The following is a 20,065-nucleotide window of genomic DNA, read 5'->3' as shown; positions in this document are numbered from 1 at the left end:
TCCCCCCCCCCCGCCTCCCATGAGGCCGGAGCAGCGCCCCTGTCGCCCGCACTCCCCCCGTTCTAGTGCCCTACTGCGGGGGGCTGCGCATCCCCCCCGCCCCCCAGCACCGACCGAGCATGACGCCTGGCGCCCATCGGATCTCGACCCTCTCTGGGCGGGAGAACTGGCCCCCCGCATGCCGCCAGGAAGGGGACCGGGGCCTCTCCGGCGCCTAGCCTCCACAGTCGCTCCAGGCGGTGGAGGGATCTCTTGAAAAAAAAAAAAGAAACTAGGCCAGAGCTGGGAGAACTGGCGACCACAACGCACACAGGGCAGGCACATCCCTTGCCATCCGACAGCGTGCCCAAGACAGCCATGTACTCCACATACATGCGTTCTTCCGCATCCCGCCCCTCCCCCGCCGTCTGCGCGATTGAAAAGATCGCGGAAGAAACACACACAAACAGCCAAAGTCCACCCCAGGAGGCCAGCCTCTCCGGCCACGGGTCACAGCCAATACGCATATGTTGAGTCAAATATTTAAAGGCCCCTTTGTTGCTGGGTTCATGTGCTGCCATGAAATGAGAGAGAGAGCAGCGGCATGCTGCCCAAGCACCCAATACGGGTTCCTCCCCCACCCTGGGCCGATGAAGCTCCCCAGCCCAATGGTTTTTCGGCCCCGAGCGAATTGCCAACTTATGGTTCCGGGCCGGATCACCCGATCTGTAATACTATTCGAACTCTGATCAGGCCACCGGGTGACACATCCAGAACCGCAGGCCCTTAACCGACGAGAGCACTCTTTCCGCGAGATAAGCCAGAGACTATCGTGCCTTGTGCGGGGGGGGGCGAGGGCGGTCCCCAGGGAAACCGGCGCAGGTCCTTTTCCCATGCCGCGCCTGTTTCCTGGGCCAAATTCCCCGCCCTTGGACTCGGTGTGCCTGGTGGTGATCGGGAGGACACACCCTTCACCCTTAATCATCCCGGGGGTCGGGCCGCGCAGGCCAAGTTGACCCACAATTGCACCACGGGTTTGATTGCCCTTCCCTTTCGTGCCTCTCCGCACGCGGGCACATGCCTCTCCTACCAATGTGCCCCCTGCTCCTGATGCCCGCATGAAAATGCCTCTCAAAATGAAAACCATGCATGCCCCTAGAGAGCAATCGAAGCAACTCGCCACCTCCCCTTCTCACTCCCCCCCCCCCTATAAAGGCCTTGCGTCGCCCTCACGTTGCCCCCTTGTGCTCATTCGCCTCCCCGCTCGCCTGTCGCCTCCTCCTGCCGTGCACTCGGTCGGCACCAGCCCTCCCGCGAGATTGTTCATCGCGTGATGGCTTTGGCCCGGTGCTCGTAGGCGTTTGTCTCCCCTTGGTGTCCGCCAGGCCCATCCCCTTCGTTGCACGAAGGCATCAGGAAAGAAGAAGAAGAAGAAGAAGAAGAAGAAGAAGAAGAAGAAGAAGAAGAAGAAGAAGAAGAGAAACACAAACCACAGGGAGGCGAGGGGGGAGGAGGAGAAGAAGGCCCAAAGGACGGACAACTCATCGCAGCAACCGAAGCAGACCACAACCATGCTCTGGCTGGGCATCCTCGGGGCCATCATGGTGGTCGTGGTCAATGTCGACATCGTCCTGACGGTTCTATCCAACACCCGGCCCGCAGTGGTGGGCTATCTACTGTTGCTACTTTGGTCCTCATTGTCGCGCGTGTGGATGGCCTCCAGGCTGCCCGACCTCTTTGGCCGACGCGGGCTGTCCGTCATTGCGCCCTTCCTATTGATGTTGATTCTGATTGTCTGGTCGGCCCTGCTCTGGCTCAGCTGGACCTTCGTTTTCTTCTCCCTCGACAATGTGGTTCGAAACAGCAGCACCGGCGACCCGGTCAGCATCATCACCACCGCCTACTATGTGGGCTACGTCTTCACCACAGTCGGCCTCGGTGATGTCCAGGTGGATACCGACGGATTCCGGGTGCTGACGGTCATCGTGGCCTTCAATGGGATCCTCTTCTCCTCCCTGGCCGTCTCCTACACCCGTAGCGCGCTGGACGCCTTCCACAGTTGCGCCAATCTGGCCACGCGCATCGCGGTCGTCGGCAAGTGGCCACTGGACATTCTGGATCTTTATTGGGACGGGGGTCGCTGGGACCGCGTCGGGCTCAACGAACTAACCCAGGCCGTGGCCTACGATGCCGCTGCTCTGGCCCCCTATGTCAAGTCCAGCCTCTTCTCCTTTGGCCTCTTTTCCTACCACAAGTCCCGCAGTGCCCTGGCCATGATCGCCGTCTTCCACGAGGCGGTCGTCCTCCTGGAGAATGTCATCGACATCGAGGACAGCGCCGAGGCCGCCATGTCCGAGTTTCTCATGAACCAAACGGGCATGCCCATCGCCGTGGCCCGGACTCTGGCATGGTCCGGGGCATTCCCCCTGATGGGGGCCAGCATCCCGCCGCGCTTGCGCGGCTCCCCGGGCTTCCGAGCCAGTGGCCCATACCCCGAGCAACAGCCCCCTTCAGGATCGAGCTACCCCGGCGGGCTGCCCTCCTCAGGGTCAGGCTATGTTGTTGGCCACCAGCCGGTTCCGGGACAGCCGGGCCACGTCGCGGCACCGGGCCACTACAGCTATCCCACCCCGATGCCGGGGTATCCTGCGCCGCCAGCGCCCCTGGCATCCGGCTATGGTGGCCACATTGATCCCAGTCCATCGGGACTTGTTGGCCCAAGCACCTCCAGTCTCTCTATTCGCCCACCACCTCCAGGATACGGGGCACCGCCGCAGGAGTATGGCCACTCCCAGCAGCCGCCCTCGCGGCCGGAGGATAGCGTCCCCTGGGATACCTCCCACCAGTGGACCAGCCCCGGAGGCCATGACGACCTGGCTGGGAGCCGCCTTCCGCCCCATCCACGCCACGAAGGGCCCCCTGGTGGAATGCCACATCCTCAACACCAGCCATACCACCCCAGAGGACACGAATCTCCGGCCGTCCATTCGCCGGACCCCCGGTTTGCCGGGCACACACGTCCCCTCTATCCGGACTTGGCGACTGGCAGCGGCGACCGGTGGTACCCGGCCCCACCGCCGCCACTGCCCGGCGCACACGCCGGCTCCTATGCGCCACCACCGGTCGGACCTCCGGGCATGCCGAATCAGAAGCCGGACAATGCCACAGCCGACCCGCGATACCGCCGGCCCACACGACTGCCAGTCAGTCGTGCCAATCTGGTTCGCCTGTACCGGGCCCTGGACATGCTGCTCGACACCATGATTGACGGGCACTTTGTTCGATATTCCCCCGAGAAGCCACCAATGCCAACCGTGGACTTGGAGCTCCTCCGTGCTCGTGGCTTCCGCCTGCTGGACAGCGCATACATCGAGGCCAGCATGTCCCGTGGACATGTTCATCGGCGACGGCAAATCCTCATGCGGTCTTTGCACATCGGGGGCTGGCGCTGGCGGACCAGTGTCTTGGGCAATCCAGCTGATGTCTAGAGCACCCTCCATCCCCCACCCGCCTACTTGTCCGTTTCCTTGTTCCCCCCCCCCCCCCCCGCTCCTCTCATGCACCATTGGGCATGGTGTGCTTCGGGCGATCCTGTGCCACGATAACCGGGCCAGGAGCGTCAGCGGTGGCTTTACCACATGCCCAATCCAACATGCCATGTCACCTGTAGAGGGTATTGTTTGTTCTGTTGTGGTGTGTTTGTGCTGGCTGGCAAGTTTGTGGGTCCCTGGAAGCGCGAGACAGTTGGCCACCCGGAAGTGGCCTAGAAGCAGCAATCGCAGTCGATCGGACAGTCCTCGGTGTCTGGGTTCAACCGGTCAGTGGGCGGTGTGTGTATGTGTGTGTCGGCGTATGGGTGCTCTGCATTGCGCAATAAATGACGCGAAGTATGTCATGCGAGCGTACCACCGCCCTTGCCGAGGCCAAGCTCGTCGGGAGTGTAAATCGGATAGCCATCCTCGGTGAAGGAACGTCCTATATGTATGCATGTGTGCGTGTGTGTACATCGCCGAGGGGATCGAGGAGAAAGGGTGAGAAGTGAGCCACAGCGAGATGTTAGCCTACCACCATTGCAGAATGGCCTGGCCATGGTTGTCAGCCCTCCAAAAGAGTGACACACACACACGGACACACCCACCCACACCCACACAAACGCACCTTGCTGACGGCTACCGCGACTGTCGGCAAACCCATCGTCATCAGGACCGGTCTTGTCGGTCTTACTCCCGGTGGCCTTCTTCAGCAAGGTCTCCGCGCTTTCCTTTGTCCCGGAGGAGATCCTAGAAAGACTCCGAGCGATCAGCATCTTCTTGGCCTTCTTCTCGGCATCGGTCAGCTCGACGCCCTCCTCGGGGTCCTCAGCATCGAGGAAGGCATCGAGATCATTCGTGCCGGGGGTGGGCTGCGCTGTTGCCTGAGGCTTGGCCTTGGAGGAGACGCTCTTGAAGATGTCATCCAAGAACCCGTCAATCTTGGCGTCCTTACCAGCAGGCGGGGCAGCCTTCTTGGCCTTTGCAGCGGACTTGTCGCTGGGCTTCGCCACCTTGGTGGGCTTCATTTGCAGGTTTGGACCAGGCGTGGAGGGAGGAGATAAAAAGGAGAGAGAGGGAGGGGGGGGGGGGACACAGGAAAGGGTGTGTGGGCGTGTGTGCGGTGCACGTATGTGTGCAGCGAGGAAGGGAAGGGAAATGTTGAATGGACGCTTTCCCACCTGCCATGTCGCCGCCCCAAGAGCAGTGTTGCTCGCCGGTCCCCCGGGCGGGGCCCATAGCCCTGGCCCTTTTTTCGGCGCGCGCGCGCGCGCGCACGCGCGCGCATGGACCCCAGATCGCGGGCCATGCTTCACCTGTTCCCATGTGCCAACGCATCAGCATTCTCCGCCTCCCCCTCGGCACGCGCCGACGCGCCTTCCCACGACAGGCAAACTCCGAGAGGGAGAAAGATAGGCGGCGGGAGCAGGGGGACATGAGCGCACAAAGCAAGGGACCAAAGGTAACAAAGCAAGGTCCGGGACAATCTATGTGTCTATTGGCACTTCCTGGGCCATGGATGTGTGTAGGGAAGCACATGCGGCACACACATACACACACACACACATGCACGATTGTGCGCGTGCGCAACTCCCCTCTAGATCTGGATGTGCTTGAGTAGACGCTCGGCCTCCGAGAAGGACAGCCGTGAGAGAGATAGCCGGCGGATGCCGGGCATGTCCAGGCAGCTGGACGGCGCGACCGGAGCCGGCTCCGAGTCCGCCTGTCCTGCTCCACCATCCTGCCGAGGTGCATTCAGCATGGCGCGGTGATGCTCGACTTCCGCCTCCAGGGCCAGAAGCAAGGCCGCCTGCTCGATACCTCCCGGATGGTCATCCCCAGTGATGAGCAGGATGTTGACGTCCACCCGGTCGGTGCCCGGGGTGCTGGCGCTGGAGCATTCCGCTTGGCTGTCGCCACCGGACCCATTCTGGTCCATGAGCAGACACTGTAGCGAGTGGGAGATGCTCGGCGAGTCAGCGAGCGAGTCATCGGCATTGTGGGGCCCGGACCCGGGCGCATGGCGCGCCAGAAGCGGCCGGGAGGGCAGACACGCGATGATCGTGCGGAGGTCAATACGCTCGGGCGGAGGGGGGCGACCACCCGGCAGGTGCCCGGGAGGCGTGCCAAACAGCAACAGTGCACAGTCCGTGGCTACGAGAATGCGCGAAGTGAGAGTCGGCTCGGCGGTCGCGAAGTTGGCTGGGTCATCAAAGCGTGTGGCCAATTGGTAGACCAGGAACGAGAAAAGGGCCACCTCGCCCTCCTCAAGCCAGGGCCTATGTTTTTTTTTTTTTTTTTTCAATTTTTAGCAAGGAGGGTGGCGCGTCAATGGCTGGGAGAAGCAGGCACAAATGTCCCGAGGAAGTGGCAACAGGAAGAGCCGGCGCCGGAGGGCGATACGCACTTGTAGACATTGACGAAGGGGTCCTCGATTTGCTGGGTTTCCGGCGAGAAGGCCATCTTGGCGTTCACTTTGTTACCGGTTGCCGAAAGAAGTGCGGTGTGCTCGGCGCTTGTCTCCGAGGCCGCAATCGGGGCCGTGCTGCTACTAGAGGCAGTGCGCTCGCGCAGGCCCAGCGACGAGAGAGAGGGCGAGGGCGCCGCCTGTGGCAAGAACACCTCACATGACTGCCGACCATAGATATAGTCTGCGAGGAGGGGGGAATACCGGGGGACCGGAGGGAGGGAGGAGGGTAAGCAGGAGATAGGCAAGTGACAGCCCTGTTGGCATCGAGAGCCAGGGCGAGGGACCGCGTGTTCAGATGGCGAGTGTGGCATATACGTGTGCGTGCGTGCGTGCGTGCGTGCGTGCGTGCGTGCGTGCGTGCGTGCGTGCGTGCGTGCGTGCGTGCGTGCGTGTGTGGCGGGGGACATGCGCGCGCAGACAGGGCACGTACCATATAGATTCTGCAGGTCGGAGTCGATGAAGGCATTGCGATACATGCGCGTCATGCTGTTGACGCCGTCGGTCATCCGGCCGGAGGTAGTCCGACGCCCAGTGCGTGTGAAGTCGCCCTTGAGGGCGGCTGTACCGGCATACGCCCGACTCAGAGCATCTCCATGGTCAGCCCAAATGGCCGCCAGAAGGGCATCAAAGTGCGACCCCAGAGGCAGCGACCGAAGAGCAGAGGCCGGACGCCCGGCAGTCGGTACCGGGGCATTCACTGACCGGGAGTCCACCGCGACCAGGGATGTCAGCTCATCGCCACCAGGCGACCCTGGCTCAGAGTCCAACAGCTGCTGGCGATGCTGCTGCCGGAGGCGCCGCTGCCGAAGCACCGGTGTACTGAGTTCATCCTCCGAGTCCGTGTCTGCCTCACTCTCGCTCGGGGTGACGGTATCATCGCCAGGCTCCGAGGCCGGGGAGCCATTCGCATAGCGAGTATCAGCGAAGTCCTGCGCTCCGCCGGTGGCGAGGGCCATCTGGTGAATCTGGCGCTCGATGATGGCCGCATTGTCCGCACTGAGCAGGGCATCACGCGAGACAGACGACAGGGTGGGCAAGATGTGCCCGTGAACAAAGGCCCGCGTGAACAAGCGCGAGGCCACCGACGCCTGGAGGACATTGGTGCGATCCAAGCAGTCGATGCAATTCGTCCGGACAACCCCTTGCTGATGGCTGAGAATGGCGGCCTCGATGTCGGCCACGGTGGTCGCGCGGGCCGGGACCCGCACGCGCAGACAGAAGAACCCATGGTCAGCCAGGGCGCGTTTCTCGATCCGGTCGATGAGTCGGTCGATGTTGCCGAAGCGCCCACCTCGGCACTCCGCATGGAAGTCGAAGGCCTCGTAGCTGTGTGATCGGGCAGGCGGGTCGTCAATTTCCATGTACCACATGCTGGTGAGTCTATCCACCCGGGCAGGAGCAAAGGGGGCGAGAGGGGTCCGCCGCATACCTCACGCCGGGGGTGGCAATTTGACTGAGATGGCGACCAAAGTGCTCACCGAGCTGCTTCTCACGGCCCTCCTTGTCCACGAGATTCACGCAAACAATGTTGTTGTGGCGGGTTTTCTACAGCGCATAGATGGGTCAGACCAGCGGCAGGTTGTGGGGCAAGAGAGTCGAGGGACTGTATGGGAGGACGCAGGGCAGGAGGCGCGTACCAGCCACTCGAAGTGCTTTCGACACACGGCCGAGCAGGAGTCCCAGCTGGAGGAGACATTGATGGCCGGCCGGAGTTCCAGCTTGTGCTGAGGCGGCTGGGTCCAAAGGAGGGGAATGGAGCCGCGAATTTGCACGTGCGAGGCGATCAGCCATTCGGAGGGAGGGGAATCCACCACATTAGCGCCCGAGGCGGTGGTCGGGGCCCCGGTGCTGGCTAGCCGTGCGATGCGCATCTCGGACTCCACGAAGTTGGCCACATTACCGGCCAGGTCACTGCCCCGACGCTGGTACCGGAGCCCTGGCCGGCCGGAATGCTTGCGCGCATGGAGTGACACCACCAGCACAACGCCGGAAAGGGTCACAGTCTTCCCGAGGGCACATGGATCATGGTTAGTTGGAAGATACGCGGGAAAAGGGAGCGACCCCCCCCCCCCCCCTCCTCCCCCGGCCGGCAGGGAAAAACCATGCGCACCGACGACTGGGCAAACCCATGGACCAGGCGAATGCAGAAGGGGCTCATCGAAATGCGCCGGCGCTCGGAATCCCCCGAGCAAGGGTCCACCAGCAGCATCAGCGACGCGGCATTCATACAGAAGGCATCATCGCCAGCCACACGGCCCCGAGAGGGCCGGGTGAGTCGGCTCTGCATGGACCGAGTGAGGTCGTCATATTCCGCCTGCACGGCGCGATCGAGGTCAGCCAAGTCGCGCACCGCAACCGGGTGCAGGGTGAAGATGGCCGACCCGGAGGTCAGCAGCCGGGCGATGCGCTCCATGGCTCGGGCATCATGGTCACTGAGAGATGCCAGGGTCAGGAACCGGATGTCCGGTGCCTCGAGGGCAGGGAGCCGGTCGATGTCAGCCGCCGGGTTCGACGCCAACGTCACCGTCGGGGGAACTGCCGGGCGCAGTAAATCCGGAAGATGGGCATCGAGAGTGGCCAGCGGCACGGCCGGCGGGGGGGCGGCGCGTGGCGCGGAGGATGCAGGCCGACTGGCGGAAGGGGTGTTTGAGCTACTGCGCCCAAACACCCCAGTAAGGAAACTGGCCGAAGAGGCCCCCGCACTACCGACGGTTTTGGCCGTGGCAGCAATGGTGCGCGAGGACAAATCGGCCGAGGTGGTGATGAAGGAGGCGATGCGCGAGCCGGTGGTGTTGGACCGTGACAGAGGCTGAGATCCACCGGGGCCGGCCGGTGGGAGCTCCGCTCCTGTGCCCTCTACATTGGCGCCCGGGGCCACAAAGCCGGATTGCTCCAGGAAGTGCGAGAAGGAGGCTTCCAAATTGAGGGGGAAGCTGCGGGGCGCCCGATTGCGGGCGTCTCCCATTTGGGTGACACTGAAGGAGTCACTGGAGTCGAACATGGCCGCCGCGTCGCGGCCGGCCGCAGCCGAATGGAATGCAGGCAGATCCGGATCGAAGGACAGCAGCGACACCGACCGAGCAGTCAGCACGAGGCTCACGCCACCAGTGGCCGATGGGAGGACAGCCACCACATTGGCGGAAGTGACGACACCCTTTGCAATGTGACAAACGGAGAAAGGGGAGTCCGGGGGGGGGGGGGAAGCAATAGACAGGGGCAAGATGTCAGCAGCATTTCACCTGAGCGAGAGGGAGAGAGAGAGAGAGCACACTTGGGAGCCAGGCCGCAGTTAGGCACACACCAAGTACCGCGTGCGCAGGAGCTGATACGTCCCGAGAAGGCCGTAAACCAGGAAGGTAGGGTCGGCCGCGGCCTCAGACGAGTGGGCCACATCAAGGTAGGGCATGGGGAAGATGGACGGCGGATCGGGGCCGGTGGCCTGCCCATTGCGAGCTGTCTTCGACAGTCGCGGGATGAACAAGGTCGGGGTGACAAGGCTGCTGCGTGCCGTGGCTGACGAGGCCTCTGGGACGCGCTGGACCAAAAACGAGTGGGGCTGAACCTGGATCACAAATCCCGGCGCCGGCGCCTCGGGAAGAGGGGGAAAGAGGCTGGCCTCCGTGGCTGACGAGGGCGCACCAAGGCCGAAGACACCACCAGCTGGCGATGGGGGAACCGCGGCAACCCCAGCCTCCGGGACCGTGGCGGCAGACATGGCAATGGCAGGCTGCGTGCGTGTGTGTGCGTGTGCTGGGAGGGAGAAGATGGGCAGATGAGGGGGGAGGAGGAGGAGGGGGGAAGAGGCAAAGAGGGGGAGGTATGTCGGGCCTGGGGGCCGGGGTGGTGTGAGGGGGGGGGGGGCGCGTGTGTGGAAAAGTCACCCAATAGTGGCAAGGTGGTGGACAGGAGACCGGCCCCAAAGGGAGCCCGGGCAGGACTCTTTTCGGGGACCGGTCCCCTGGGATCTGTCCGGGCGAGCGACTGGCATGTTGTCGCAGGCGAGGCCATGGTCCGCCCGGGGAGCGCGGCGAGGGGGCTAATCCAGGGACCAGATCGTTATCCGCCGACTGAGAGAGGGATGAAACCGCCAGAATAGATGCGGATCTCTGGATGGGCCCCCGCTCCTTCGGTGTGCTAGTCGTGCGTGAGTGTTCGGGCCATCAATGGGGAGGAAATCCCAGGCCGTCGATTTTATGGCCGCCGCGCGACCTTCCCCCTGTCGGCCGAGGATGGCTGGTCCTTACCCCCCCCCCCCCCCCCGCCGCCCCCGCGCCTCAGGGAGATGTGTGTCTCTTCCTCGGGAGGAAAGCCACCTTCAAGTCCCCCGCCCCCCCTCCTTGCCCGCCCAGGTCATGGCCGTGTTTTCAATCCTACAACGTCCACAATTATGCCAATGAGCCGGGCGCCATGCGCCTCTCCGGCGCCGAGTCCCCACCGCGCGGACTTGCCCGGGGGGGGGGGGGGGGGGGGAGAGGGGGGCACCGAGTTATTTGTCTGGGCCTGGCTGCATGAATGCAGTCCGTCCCGTTGCGTTGGCGGCTGAACCTAAAAAAGAGCCCAGCAACCACGCCCCTGGGCCTGAGCGCTGCTTGGGGGGAGGGGGGGGGGTACACTCCCCGCGGCCTCCCTCGCAGACAGGGGCTGTTGGGCCGTTTTCTTCACGAGGTGCCCCAGCCCGCGGCAGACGCGCCGCCGACCCCCGGGACCCGGAGACACACCGGAGGCCGGCTCACGGCTCACCGGGTTCACGGGCAAGGAGGCGAAATTCCAATCAGCCAGTCACGCAGCTGATGATCACGCCCACACATACCAACGGCACTCCCAACGCTGAGCGGGCCTCGACAGCGGACAACCGCCGCCGGACGGGCGCGCCCGCTTCTCTCCCGCCCCCCCCCCCCCCGGTGCACGCTCCAAGTGTCTCTTCCTCTCGGGCCGTCGCGGATGCCCGGGTCCTTTTCGGACCCCTTTGCCTGGGCTGATCTCACTTGTGAGGACACTCCTCCAAACCTTCCCCTCTCTCTCTCCCTCCCCCCACACTGGCGCCCCTGCCTCCCCCTCTGTCGACCTCTTGCCTCCCCCCCCCCTGCACCTCTCTACGCCTCAGTGTGGTTGCCCGCGTGCATTTCGCCCCGCCCTGCACATCGGCACTCTTTCGGGAGCAAGCTCCTTCATCCTTCCCTCGCTCCATCTCTCTCTCTCTCTCTCTCTCTCTCTCTCTCTCTCCCCCCTGCGCCAAAAATGTCTTCCTCTTCCAACAATGACCAGGCGGCCGCCAGTGTCTCTGCCAATGCCCAACCCCCCACCCCCGCTGCTGCTGCTGTGTCGCCCAACAGCGGCCAGTCGGCCGCCGCTACTGCTGCTCCATCTGGCGGCCGTTCCACCGCGCTGAATCTTCACCCGACTCTGGTGACCAGCCGCCCGGCTCGCAAGCAGGTTCGCATATCCGGTCGCCTCCCTCCGGCCCCTACCGCCCTCCTCCACGCTCGCCGTTTCTGCACCATGCTCCCGAGCCTCTTTCCTTACCTTTGTCCCCCCTCCCCCCCCCCCCCCCTCAAGGCGGCCTCGTGGGAGAATGAACGTCGCGCGGCGATGGATCGCGCGCCGGACGGCACCACCGGCTACAACATCTTCTACAATCGCCATGGTGGTGGCTTCGCCGGGACGCACGGTGGCCGTCGAGAGCTAGCCTCCACGCGCATCGACGTTGCCCTGGATTCGGGTCTCACCAAGGGCTCATACAATTCCCACGCCTTCATCTGCCTCGACTATGCCCAGTACGTCGTCGAGATTGCGCGCCACTCTCATCTCCCCCTCCCCCTCCCTCTCCTTCTTCTTTGACCCGCGCCTGCTAACACGTCTTCCCTCTTGACTCCCCCCCCCCCCTCTCTCTCTCTCTCCTCATCGTCTGATAGCGGCTGCTGCGACAAGGGCGGCGACTGCGGGTACCTGCACAATGTCCCTGGCGAGAACTTCAAGGAGGACAACATGTACGATTGCTTCGGCCGTGAGAAGCACTTCCTCCAGCGGCAGGACCGCGGTGGTGTCGGCTCCTTCGAAGGCGACAACCGGACCCTCTATGTGGGCGGCGTCCACACTGGGCGCGGCATCCGCAACGCGGAGGACGTCCTTCTTCGTCACTTCAGTGCCTATGGGAAACTGAGTAGCAGTTCGTGGCCCCCTTTTCCTCCCCGTGCCCGCTTTCCGCGTGTTCATTTGCCCCGTCCCTTGGCTGACCCATGCTGCCGTCTCTTCAACTTCCTCGATGGCCCGCCGCCGGTCCGCTTGTTTCCCCTCTGCTACCAGTCAATGTGCTTCGCGACAAGGACGTTGCCTTCGTCCGGTATGAAAAGGGCGCCTCGGCCGAATTTGCCAAGGAGGCCATGCACCACCAGTCGCTTGATGACAATGAGGTCCGTCAGGATCTTTCGGTTCTCCTTGGGTTTTCATCGAAGCCTCTCTCCCCCTTCCCTCTTCCTTGCTTTCTTTCCTTCTCTCCCCCCTCGACTGACACCTGGCCCCCTGTAGGTTCTCAACATTCGCTGGGCCAATGAGGATCCGAACCCCCGCGTGCGCCAGGCGCTGGCTGAGATGTCTGAGCGCCAGCTGCTGGCTGCAGTGCTCGAGCGCCATGGATCCAAGGCTTCCACCGATGAGTATAGCGCCTTCCGGCAGCTGTTCCAGTCGGTTCGTAGTCGTCAGGCGGCCAATGGCCAAGAGAAGGCCTCCGCCCCTGCTGGGCCCACCCCGCCGGAGAGCCAGGCCCCAGAGACTGAGCCCCAGTGGCGTGCCTACTGGCAGGCGCTCGGCCATTCGCAAGAGCACATCGACTTCTGGGCCAATGCGGCCTTCGGCACCGGGTCGGTCCAGGGTGCCCTCCCTGCTCCGGTTCCGGCAGTCACTCTCCCCCTGCCATCGGCGGTGAGCGATCGCATTTCGCTCCCCCTGCCGGAGAAGGTGCGCGCCGCGGCCACCGGCGCTGGCGGTCGGGCAAATGTTTCGGCGGCGCAGGCTTTCCTGACTGGCGGTGGGAGCGCGGTGGCCGGGGCGACGACCGGCGCCGCCGGGGCCAAGCGCTCGGCCACTGCCGGCGGGCAGGGGTCTCCGACCGGCGAAGCCAAGCGCCAGCGAGTGGCCTCGGCGAGCAGCAGCGATAGCGACAGCGACAGCGATGCCGAGGACTCTGGCACCTTCTGGTTCAACAACCCGACGGTTCTGTCGACCGCGGCGGCGATTGCGTCCGGCTCGCAGCCGGCCACCAGCACCACCAAGAAGGATTAGCGGGCATGGCCGAAAGGCGTTTTGCTTCTCCCCCCTCTTGGGGGTGGTTCCGCCCCTCTTTCGTCCCCCCCCCCCCCCTCCTCCTCCTTTACACTGTATTCCCTTTCTCTCCTCCTTCCCCTCGTCCTTGTAATATATTTTCCCCCGTCCCTTTGTGCTTTGCTTTTCCCCAATTGGGCGATGCCCCGCGCGCCGATACCGTGGGCCGTGTGCCGCCATGTGAAGTGATGAGTATTTATTGAAGGAAAGAACAGCGGCCCGCACACGTAGAAACGTGCACGCGAGGGGGAAGGACCGGGACAATCCCGCGGTGGAAAGCACACTCGCCGCGCAGCCTGTCCCCCGCGCCGCGGTCGGACAAGCGATGAAAGGAGGGAGGGCAAGCACATCAGTATATGATCTGGTGTCAGGAGGACGGCCCGCCCCCCTCGCAGGGGGACCGTGGGGGGGGGGGGGGGGGGAGGTGGCAAGAGGGACCACGCACATATGGTGTCTCTCTCGCAGAGAAGGGTGGGCAAGGCAGGAGGAGAGGGACATGCGGCGCGCGTGTGCGAACGCGAGTGGGCGCGGGGATTGTCGCGGTTGCAGGCAGCGGGCAAGGGAGGAGGGGGGCATAGGCGCGCGAGCGCGCACGTGCAAACGAGCGAGAATCTAGGGCATGGGTGCAGGAGAGGGAGAGCAACGGTGCATGGTGCCAGTCGGCCTCCCCCCTCCCCCCTCCCCCCCTCGCCTCCTCTGACCCAATAGGAGAGGGCGGGCAGGAGGAGAGATCGGAGGAGGGAAGCAGGAGCAGCTTCCTTACTTGGAGTTGCGGTTCTCGAAGGCGGACAGATCGCTACCCTGGTTGACGTTGAGCAGCAGAGTGCTGGAGTCAAGGTAGACCTTGTTGGAGGAGTTGCGCAGGGCCTCGGCAATCTGACGGGCGACCTCGATGCGACGGAGCTCCAGGAAACTGGGGTTGTTCTTGACAGCCTCACCAACCATCTTGGCGGCGCCGGCTTCTCCCTGAGCCTTGATGACAATCTGCTGGCGCTCCTGCTGAGCCTGCTGGACAATGTAGCTGGCACGAGCGGCATCCTGCTGGGCGACCTGCTTCATCTCGACGGCGCGAGTGAACTCGGGGGAGAAAGTGATGTGGGTCTGTGTGTGTGTGTGTGCGCGCGCGCGCGTGTATGCGGATTCGTCAGCAGGCTGTGCGTGTGTGTGTGGCGGGGCGAGCCGGAAAGGGAGGAAGGCCAAAGCAGGAGAGGAGGAGGTGGCGACAATGGTGCCGGCCGGGCACAGCACGTACGATGGCGACATCATCCAGAATGATGTTGAACTGGCGAGCGCGGTTGATGAGGGCGCTGCGGACCAGAGAAGAGACGGTCTCACGGTTGACGATCAGCTGGTTAGCGTTGAACTGAGCGACAACACTCTTGAGGACCTCGTTGGCAATCGAGGGGAGGACACGCTCATCGTAGTCCGGGCCGAGAGTGCTGTGCAGACGGTTGAGCGCCTCAACATTGGGCTTGGACAGCAGACGGACGGAAATGTTGACCATCTGGAGATCTATCGGGATGTAAGCAAGCGACCACAAGGGGGCGAGATAAAGACGCATGCGTGGGGTGGTGGTGGTGGTGTAGGCGACGCAATCAGCGCATGTGCAGAGCGCGACACGTGGCCACGGGCGGCGCGTACCCTTGGAGCCGGTGACCGAGGAAATGAGACGGGGGCGGGCACGAACGTCGTAGATGGTGATCTTCTCGAGCCAGGGGATCAGGAAGTGGGTACCCTCGGTGTAGACATGATCCACGACACCATGGACACGGCTGAACTTGACACCGCGGTGACCACCATCAACTGCGGGCGAGGGGGCGGGGGGAGGTGGGAGGGGAGGATGGGCGCATTCGCGTGGAAAGAGACGGACGCGAGAGGGACACGGTAAGTGGACAGAGGGTCGGACCGGCCCGGAGAAAGTGAAAGGAGGAAAGGCGGTGAAGGGGGGGGGGAGGGACGGGAAGGGAGAGTGACACGGGCGCACTGTTGAACATGGAGGCGTTCAGGAGCTTGTAGCCGCCGAAGATACCGGCACCCAGGATACCGAGGAGACCGAAAGCAAGGTTGTTACCCTTGGCGAAGCGGTAGGCATAGCCGGCCGAGGCGGCGACCGAAGAGGACATGCCCGCCTTGCCGGACGGGTTGTTGGCGCTGGACATGGTTGGGGGGCTGAAGGGCGTGTCAGCGGGCAAGAGGAGGAGGGGGATGAGGGGGGGGGGAGGGTGAAGAGAAGGAGGGAAGGGAGGGAGAGAAGACAGACGACAGGAGCAGGAGTGGGAGGGGAGGGACGGATGGGGGAGGGAGGAGCGTGTGGGGCATACAACAGAGGCAGTCGTCGCAAAAGGAGGAGGGGGAGAGGAGGACTGGTGTTGCTTGGCCCGAGGGTGGCCTGGGCAGCGGTTCTTGGGGCTGAGAAAAGCCTTTCGTATCGGTCGGCCGGAACCCCGGGCGTGAGGTCGGTCGGTCGGTTGCCTGCGGGAAACGAAACTGGAGTCTCGGCCCTGCCAAGACACGCCCCTTGCGGGGGGGGGGATGTTCCCTAGGTCTGGGGAAACGTAAATCCCGCCTTTTCCCAGGGCCTGGGGGCGTGCTAAAACCATGATGCGAGGGAGTGCCCGTCCCCCCTCCCCCGCCTACCCCCCCCCAGCACCTGAGCATGGGTGGAAGGAGCGGGAGGGCGGGGGGGGGGCGAGCTCGCATGGACATCTCTTCGGCCCTGGGGGCGACCCTATTATTTGAGGCCCATCGTTCCCTCCCGTATCCTGGAGTCGCGGGACACATGGCTGCCACCACCCCCCCCTCCCCAGAAAGGCTTTGAAGGAGAGGAACAGGCCGGGGACAAGGGCGGGGGAAAATGCCTCTGTGTTTCCAGGGGGGGAACGTGAATCCATATCGCCCCGCGCCAGCCGAGCATGTGGTGATCCCCTTTCTCGCCCTCCACCCCGCCCCGCGTAAGTGGTTCGGAGGATCAATCCCGACGGGAGATCCTCCTCTGGACGGAGAGGGTCCAGGACGAGCTGGCCCAGGAACCGGGGGTAGCCCGGTCACAGGCCCTGACACCGGGCAACACCGTCTGGCGGGCGTGAAGTTACACATGCACATGCACACGCACACACCCATCGAAAAAAAAAAAAAAAAGGCCCACATATGCCCAGGCACACCCGAGAGCAGGCAGCCCGCCTGGCCCGAATATTAGGGTTCAACTTCTGCTCTCTGCCCCCCCGCTGACAAGGGGATTTTCGGCAATTCGATTGCGAATACGTCGTCTTTAGGTTTAGGCGAAAGTACTTTCTATCGATAGAGCATGTGAGCATGCCCTATGACCCGCGAGCAAGCCGAGCCCTCGGTGGGACTTTTGGTGCGCCCGCGGGGCCGGGCCCGATCTCCTGGGCAGGGTCAATCTGGGGGCTCACACAGTTCAAGGGGGGGGGGGGGAGGTCGACACAGAAGAAGGGCACCGGAGGAGACGGGGTCGCAACAGCAACCGCGTCAACAAGGGAACATACGCACGGCACACCAACATGGGCACGCGGGGGAGGATGGGGACATCTATATTTCTCCCTCCCAGTCACAAGGAGGGAAGTCAGGGGGGGGGGGGGGGGGGGGGGCCCCCAGAGAGAGAGAGAAAGAGAATCCAGGAGCAGGGTACTTTCCTTGCTACGGAGCCCATGAGGCACTTTAGGACCAGATAGATCTTCGAGGGAACATATGTGGGGAACGGCCCAAGGCGGGCGACTGGGGACCGGGGGGGGGGGGGGGGGGGGGGGGGGAGGCGCACGCCAAGCAAGCTCGCGAGGGAGGTAGCCACTGCGGCAGCCAGGCCTCAAAGTGGCCGTGGCTCCCCCGCCCCCACCCCTGCGGCTTGCTTGAGGACTTGCACGCACGACACACATAGACACACCAGCGACGGGGATGTATTGTATGCACATGCGGCGGCGCCCACATTTACTCAGACCCACCCCCTTGCCTGCCCGCCCCCCTCACTGCATGGCCACTCGGATGAGCTGCTCCACATAGGCCAGCGAGTCCGACAGGGCGCTGTCTGCCGCGATCAATGGCAGAATACTGGCCCAGAAGGCGTGCAGGGCGTGCGGCCGCGGGTCCCCCCGGCGGGCAATGATGGCGACCATCGGCGCCAACCAGGCGGCCTGGAGATCATGACAAGGGAGTGCGTGCGGACACATGGCGTCACGCGGAGTGGCCAGGTTAGCATCTTTGTCGGCTGTGTGAAGGGCAAGGGAGGGAAAAGAAGGCGAAGGACAGGGCGAGAGAGAGAGAGGAGGGGGGCGAGAAAATACACGCGGCGCGCATGCAGGTTGTTGGGGAAGGCCGCCAGGCGGCAAGTGGCGGTGTGTACGCACCGCGCGATCCGGGCCAAGGCTCGGCAAGCCGCCACACAGGATGGCCACCACCGGACGCAGGGAGCGCGAGGGGGGAGCCTGCTTGGGCACCTCCTCGAGCGAGGCCCAGTCAGCCGGCAAACCGAGCAGCTGCCCAGGGGACAGGTGAAGCTGCATCGGCTCGTCCCCGACCGCGATGGATCCATCATCCTCGGCATCCTCCTCGCCAAAGTACCGGAACAGCAGCGCCGGCCGCATGTGGCCATTCTGGGGGTCATTAAAGACCTGGACAAAGGTGTCCAGGAAGAGAGCGGCCGGCCGACGCCGGGCCAGCTCATCGAGCAACCGGATGGCCGGGCTCGAGAAGAAAGAATGCCCGCCGACGCCAGCATCAGCGGTTGGGGTAGTCGGAGCGGCGGCACGCATTGTCGAGGGGGGCTGCTGCGTCTGAGCCAGGGACTCCCTCAGCGGGGCAGGCACCACCGCAGGGCCGCCCTGCCGCGGAAGGGACGCCCCGGTCCACGGATCGAGCGGAGCATCAGCCGGTACGGCGTCGGTCGCCGCGCGACGGAACAGGTCCCCCAGTGGCGACTGGCTGCCCGGGGAAATGATGGGCGACAGCTTGGACGTGACGAAGTCAATCCGCCGGCTATGGTCGGCCATCGAATTGCGCAGGTCGGTCACATGCGTGCTTAGGGCCTCCAACTTGCCCATGATGTCGGCCATGGTCGAGCCCGTGGCCGCTTCGGTCATGTCGAACTGCTGGTCGCTGCCGGCCGTGACACTGCCGGCCTGCAAAGCCTGTTGAATGGCCGACAGCGAGGTCGCCAGGCGAACATTGTCCTCCTGCAGGCGCTTGGTGGACCGCTGGATGTCTGCCAGCGGGATGCTGGTATCCAGGGTGGTTTGGTTGGCCATGGCAAAGCGCTTGTCGATGGCATCCTCCATGATGGTCAGCAGCCGGCTAAAGAGGTCCCGAAGGCCGGTGGATGCGTGATCCGACAGCTGGAAGCAGATGGGCAACAGGGCGTCCCGGGTGTAGGCCGTCTGTCCCTGCTGGATCTCCCGCAGCAGGAAGGCCGCCAGCTGGTTCAGGTCGCCAACAGGCTCGGTGATGGTGGTGGTGGTGATGATCGGCGAAGTGGCCGACATAGTGGACAGATCGATGCTGGCAAGGCCCGACGGGCCGGTCAAGGCCGCAGCCAGGCTCGTCTGTGAGGGGGACGCCAGACCGCTGGCGTCATCGGGCTGGGGGCTCGGCGGCTGCGCGTCCAGGCCGGACATCGGCTGCTGCTGGTGGTGCTGCTGCTGCTGCTGCTGCTCAATTGAGGCATCCGGGCGAGGGGCATTGTCATCGCCGGCCAGCGAGCGGCCTTCCCCGGAGGAGGGCTCCGAGAGGAGAGAAGCAGACGCCGGACCGGGGGAACCAGACCGCGAGTTGCCCGTGGAGGTGGGCTGCGCCGCGAACAGGCGCGACACGCGGTTCGAGGAGGAAGACAGGGCACTTTGGTCGAGGGCGCTGTTACTGCCGGAGGAAGAGCCAGGCGGGGTCGGAGTCGCCAGCAGGGGGGCCGGCTCGGCCGGGGCATTGGCAGCACTGGGAGTCGTCAGGGCCACAGGGGCGGCAGTGTCCCCGGCCAGCAGGTCGAAAGGGCCCAGCGAGGGGGTCACAGTGCTGGAACCGGTGACAATGCGGTCGCCCTCGACATCGGCAGCCTCGGGAGGGGGCTTCTGGGTCTCCGAGGTGGCCAGGGACGCGGTATCTGTCGGGGCAGGCATGTGGGCGCTGAACAGGCTGTCCAGGGGCCGAAGGGGAGCGGCGGAGGCCGGGGCAGTCGGGGCCTCGGTCGAGCCGGCTCCAGGGGACATGGCCGGCGACGCGGACACCGGAGCCGACTCGGAGCGTTGCAAGGGCGAGGGAACCGTGCTGAGCATGCGGCTGGCAAAGGGACTGTTGCTCATCAGCGAGTGAGAGAGGGCTGGGAGGGGGGGTAGGGAGCCCATGTTCGATGAGACATTCACCTGACTGCGGAAGGGCACAGGGCGTGTCAGTTCCGAGAGTGAGCAGGGACAGAGAGGCGAGAAGGTGTATGCGGGGAAGGAGGAGAGGGAGAGAGGAGGTACATGGGCAGGGGGGGGGGAGACGGGGCGGGGGCCGAAGATCGAGTGTAGGGAGATCCCTGGGCCGGGGGTGAGGAAGGGAGGGAGGGGGGGAGAGAGGGAGAGAGAGAGAGGAAGGGAAGGAGGGGGGAGAGGAGGGATGATGCTGGAGGTGGTACCCTGGGCCGCCAGCGCACTGGCATCTAGGTCCCCCCCTGAGGTGCGCAGACAGGCCGCTCTCTTCGCCAGCGCAACCCAAGACAATCGGCCAGCCAGCCGGGGAGAATGGCGGAGACACAAGCCCTCTGGAGGCACCAATTGTGATCGTC

At 64.3% G+C, this 20,065-nt stretch overlaps 6 protein-coding genes across 6 annotated transcripts; 2 read left to right on the top strand and 4 right to left on the bottom strand.

Annotated features, from left to right (window-relative positions):
• Positions 1 to 1,550: 1,550 nt before the first annotated feature.
• H696_01300 (hypothetical protein) lies at positions 1,551 to 3,467 on the top strand (the record flags this gene model as incomplete). Its single annotated transcript, XM_009495194.1, has 1 exon — positions 1,551 to 3,467. The coding sequence occupies one exon, from the start codon at positions 1,551 to 1,553 to the stop codon at positions 3,465 to 3,467; it is 1,917 nt and encodes a 638-aa protein (XP_009493469.1).
• Positions 3,468 to 3,646: 179 nt separating this feature from the next.
• H696_01299 (hypothetical protein) lies at positions 3,647 to 4,591 on the bottom strand. The gene is made up of 3 exons (XM_009495193.1): positions 4,138 to 4,591; positions 3,886 to 3,954; positions 3,647 to 3,783 (listed from the first exon to the last, which is right to left on the bottom strand). The coding sequence occupies exons 1-3, from the start codon at positions 4,535 to 4,537 to the stop codon at positions 3,743 to 3,745; spliced, it is 510 nt and encodes a 169-aa protein (XP_009493468.1). The 5' UTR covers positions 4,538 to 4,591; the 3' UTR covers positions 3,647 to 3,742.
• Positions 4,592 to 5,057: 466 nt separating this feature from the next.
• H696_01298 (hypothetical protein) lies at positions 5,058 to 9,694 on the bottom strand (the record flags this gene model as incomplete). The annotated part of the gene is made up of 7 exons (XM_009495192.1): positions 5,058 to 5,788; positions 5,917 to 6,160; positions 6,410 to 7,305; positions 7,409 to 7,524; positions 7,617 to 7,982; positions 8,090 to 9,133; positions 9,281 to 9,694. 7 exons carry the CDS (start codon positions 9,692 to 9,694, stop codon positions 5,107 to 5,109), a joined length of 3,762 nt encoding a protein of 1,253 aa, XP_009493467.1. The 3' UTR covers positions 5,058 to 5,106.
• Positions 9,695 to 11,187: 1,493 nt separating this feature from the next.
• On the top strand, positions 11,188 to 13,334 carry H696_01297 (hypothetical protein). The gene is made up of 5 exons (XM_009495191.1): positions 11,188 to 11,412; positions 11,536 to 11,753; positions 11,892 to 12,145; positions 12,283 to 12,389; positions 12,505 to 13,334. Exons 1-5 carry the CDS (start codon positions 11,218 to 11,220, stop codon positions 13,255 to 13,257), a joined length of 1,527 nt encoding a protein of 508 aa, XP_009493466.1. The 5' UTR covers positions 11,188 to 11,217; the 3' UTR covers positions 13,258 to 13,334.
• A 141-nt stretch (positions 13,335 to 13,475) lies between these two features.
• H696_01296 (hypothetical protein) lies at positions 13,476 to 15,913 on the bottom strand. The gene is made up of 6 exons (XM_009495190.1): positions 15,618 to 15,913; positions 15,281 to 15,465; positions 14,938 to 15,099; positions 14,549 to 14,808; positions 13,742 to 14,397; positions 13,476 to 13,592 (listed from the first exon to the last, which is right to left on the bottom strand). Exons 2-5 carry the CDS (start codon positions 15,453 to 15,455, stop codon positions 14,056 to 14,058), a joined length of 939 nt encoding a protein of 312 aa, XP_009493465.1. The 5' UTR covers positions 15,456 to 15,465; positions 15,618 to 15,913; the 3' UTR covers positions 13,476 to 13,592; positions 13,742 to 14,055.
• Positions 15,914 to 17,138: 1,225 nt separating this feature from the next.
• Positions 17,139 to 19,598, bottom strand: H696_01295 (hypothetical protein; the record flags this gene model as incomplete). The annotated part of the gene is made up of 2 exons (XM_009495189.1): positions 17,139 to 17,444; positions 17,658 to 19,598. The coding sequence occupies 2 exons, from the start codon at positions 19,596 to 19,598 to the stop codon at positions 17,277 to 17,279; spliced, it is 2,109 nt and encodes a 702-aa protein (XP_009493464.1). The 3' UTR covers positions 17,139 to 17,276.
• Between the last annotated feature and the right edge of the window lie 467 nt (positions 19,599 to 20,065).

Source organism: Fonticula alba (assembly GCF_000388065.1).
Source record: "Fonticula alba strain ATCC 38817 unplaced genomic scaffold supercont2.2, whole genome shotgun sequence".
Classification (NCBI taxonomy): Eukaryota; order Rotosphaerida; family Fonticulaceae; genus Fonticula; species Fonticula alba.
Note: the sequence above shows the minus strand (reverse complement) of the source record. Positions and strands in the feature narration are given on the sequence as shown.

Excerpts from the sequence above, each read along its gene's own strand:
- H696_01299 (XM_009495193.1), bottom strand. The coding sequence starts at position 4,537 with ATGAAGCCCACCAAGGTGGCGAAGCCCAGCGACAAGTCCGCTGCAAAG. Across the intron at positions 3,955-4,137 it reads TCGCGGTAGCCGTCAGCAAG|GACGTTCCTTCACCGAGGAT; the intron begins GTGCGTTTGTGT and ends GCATACATATAG. Across the intron at positions 3,784-3,885 it reads TGGCCTCGGCAAGGGCGGTG|ACACCGAGGACTGTCCGATC; the intron begins GTACGCTCGCAT and ends GGTTGAACCCAG.
- H696_01297 (XM_009495191.1), top strand. The coding sequence starts at position 11,218 with ATGTCTTCCTCTTCCAACAATGACCAGGCGGCCGCCAGTGTCTCTGCC. Across the intron at positions 12,146-12,282 it reads CTATGGGAAACTGAGTAGCA|TCAATGTGCTTCGCGACAAG; the intron begins GTTCGTGGCCCC and ends CTCTGCTACCAG. Across the intron at positions 12,390-12,504 it reads AGTCGCTTGATGACAATGAG|GTTCTCAACATTCGCTGGGC; the intron begins GTCCGTCAGGAT and ends GGCCCCCTGTAG.
- H696_01296 (XM_009495190.1), bottom strand. The coding sequence starts at position 15,455 with ATGTCCAGCGCCAACAACCCGTCCGGCAAGGCGGGCATGTCCTCTTCG. Across the intron at positions 14,809-14,937 it reads CTCGGTCACCGGCTCCAAGG|ATCTCCAGATGGTCAACATT; the intron begins GTACGCGCCGCC and ends ACATCCCGATAG. Across the intron at positions 14,398-14,548 it reads TTCTGGATGATGTCGCCATC|ACCCACATCACTTTCTCCCC; the intron begins GTACGTGCTGTG and ends ACACACACACAG.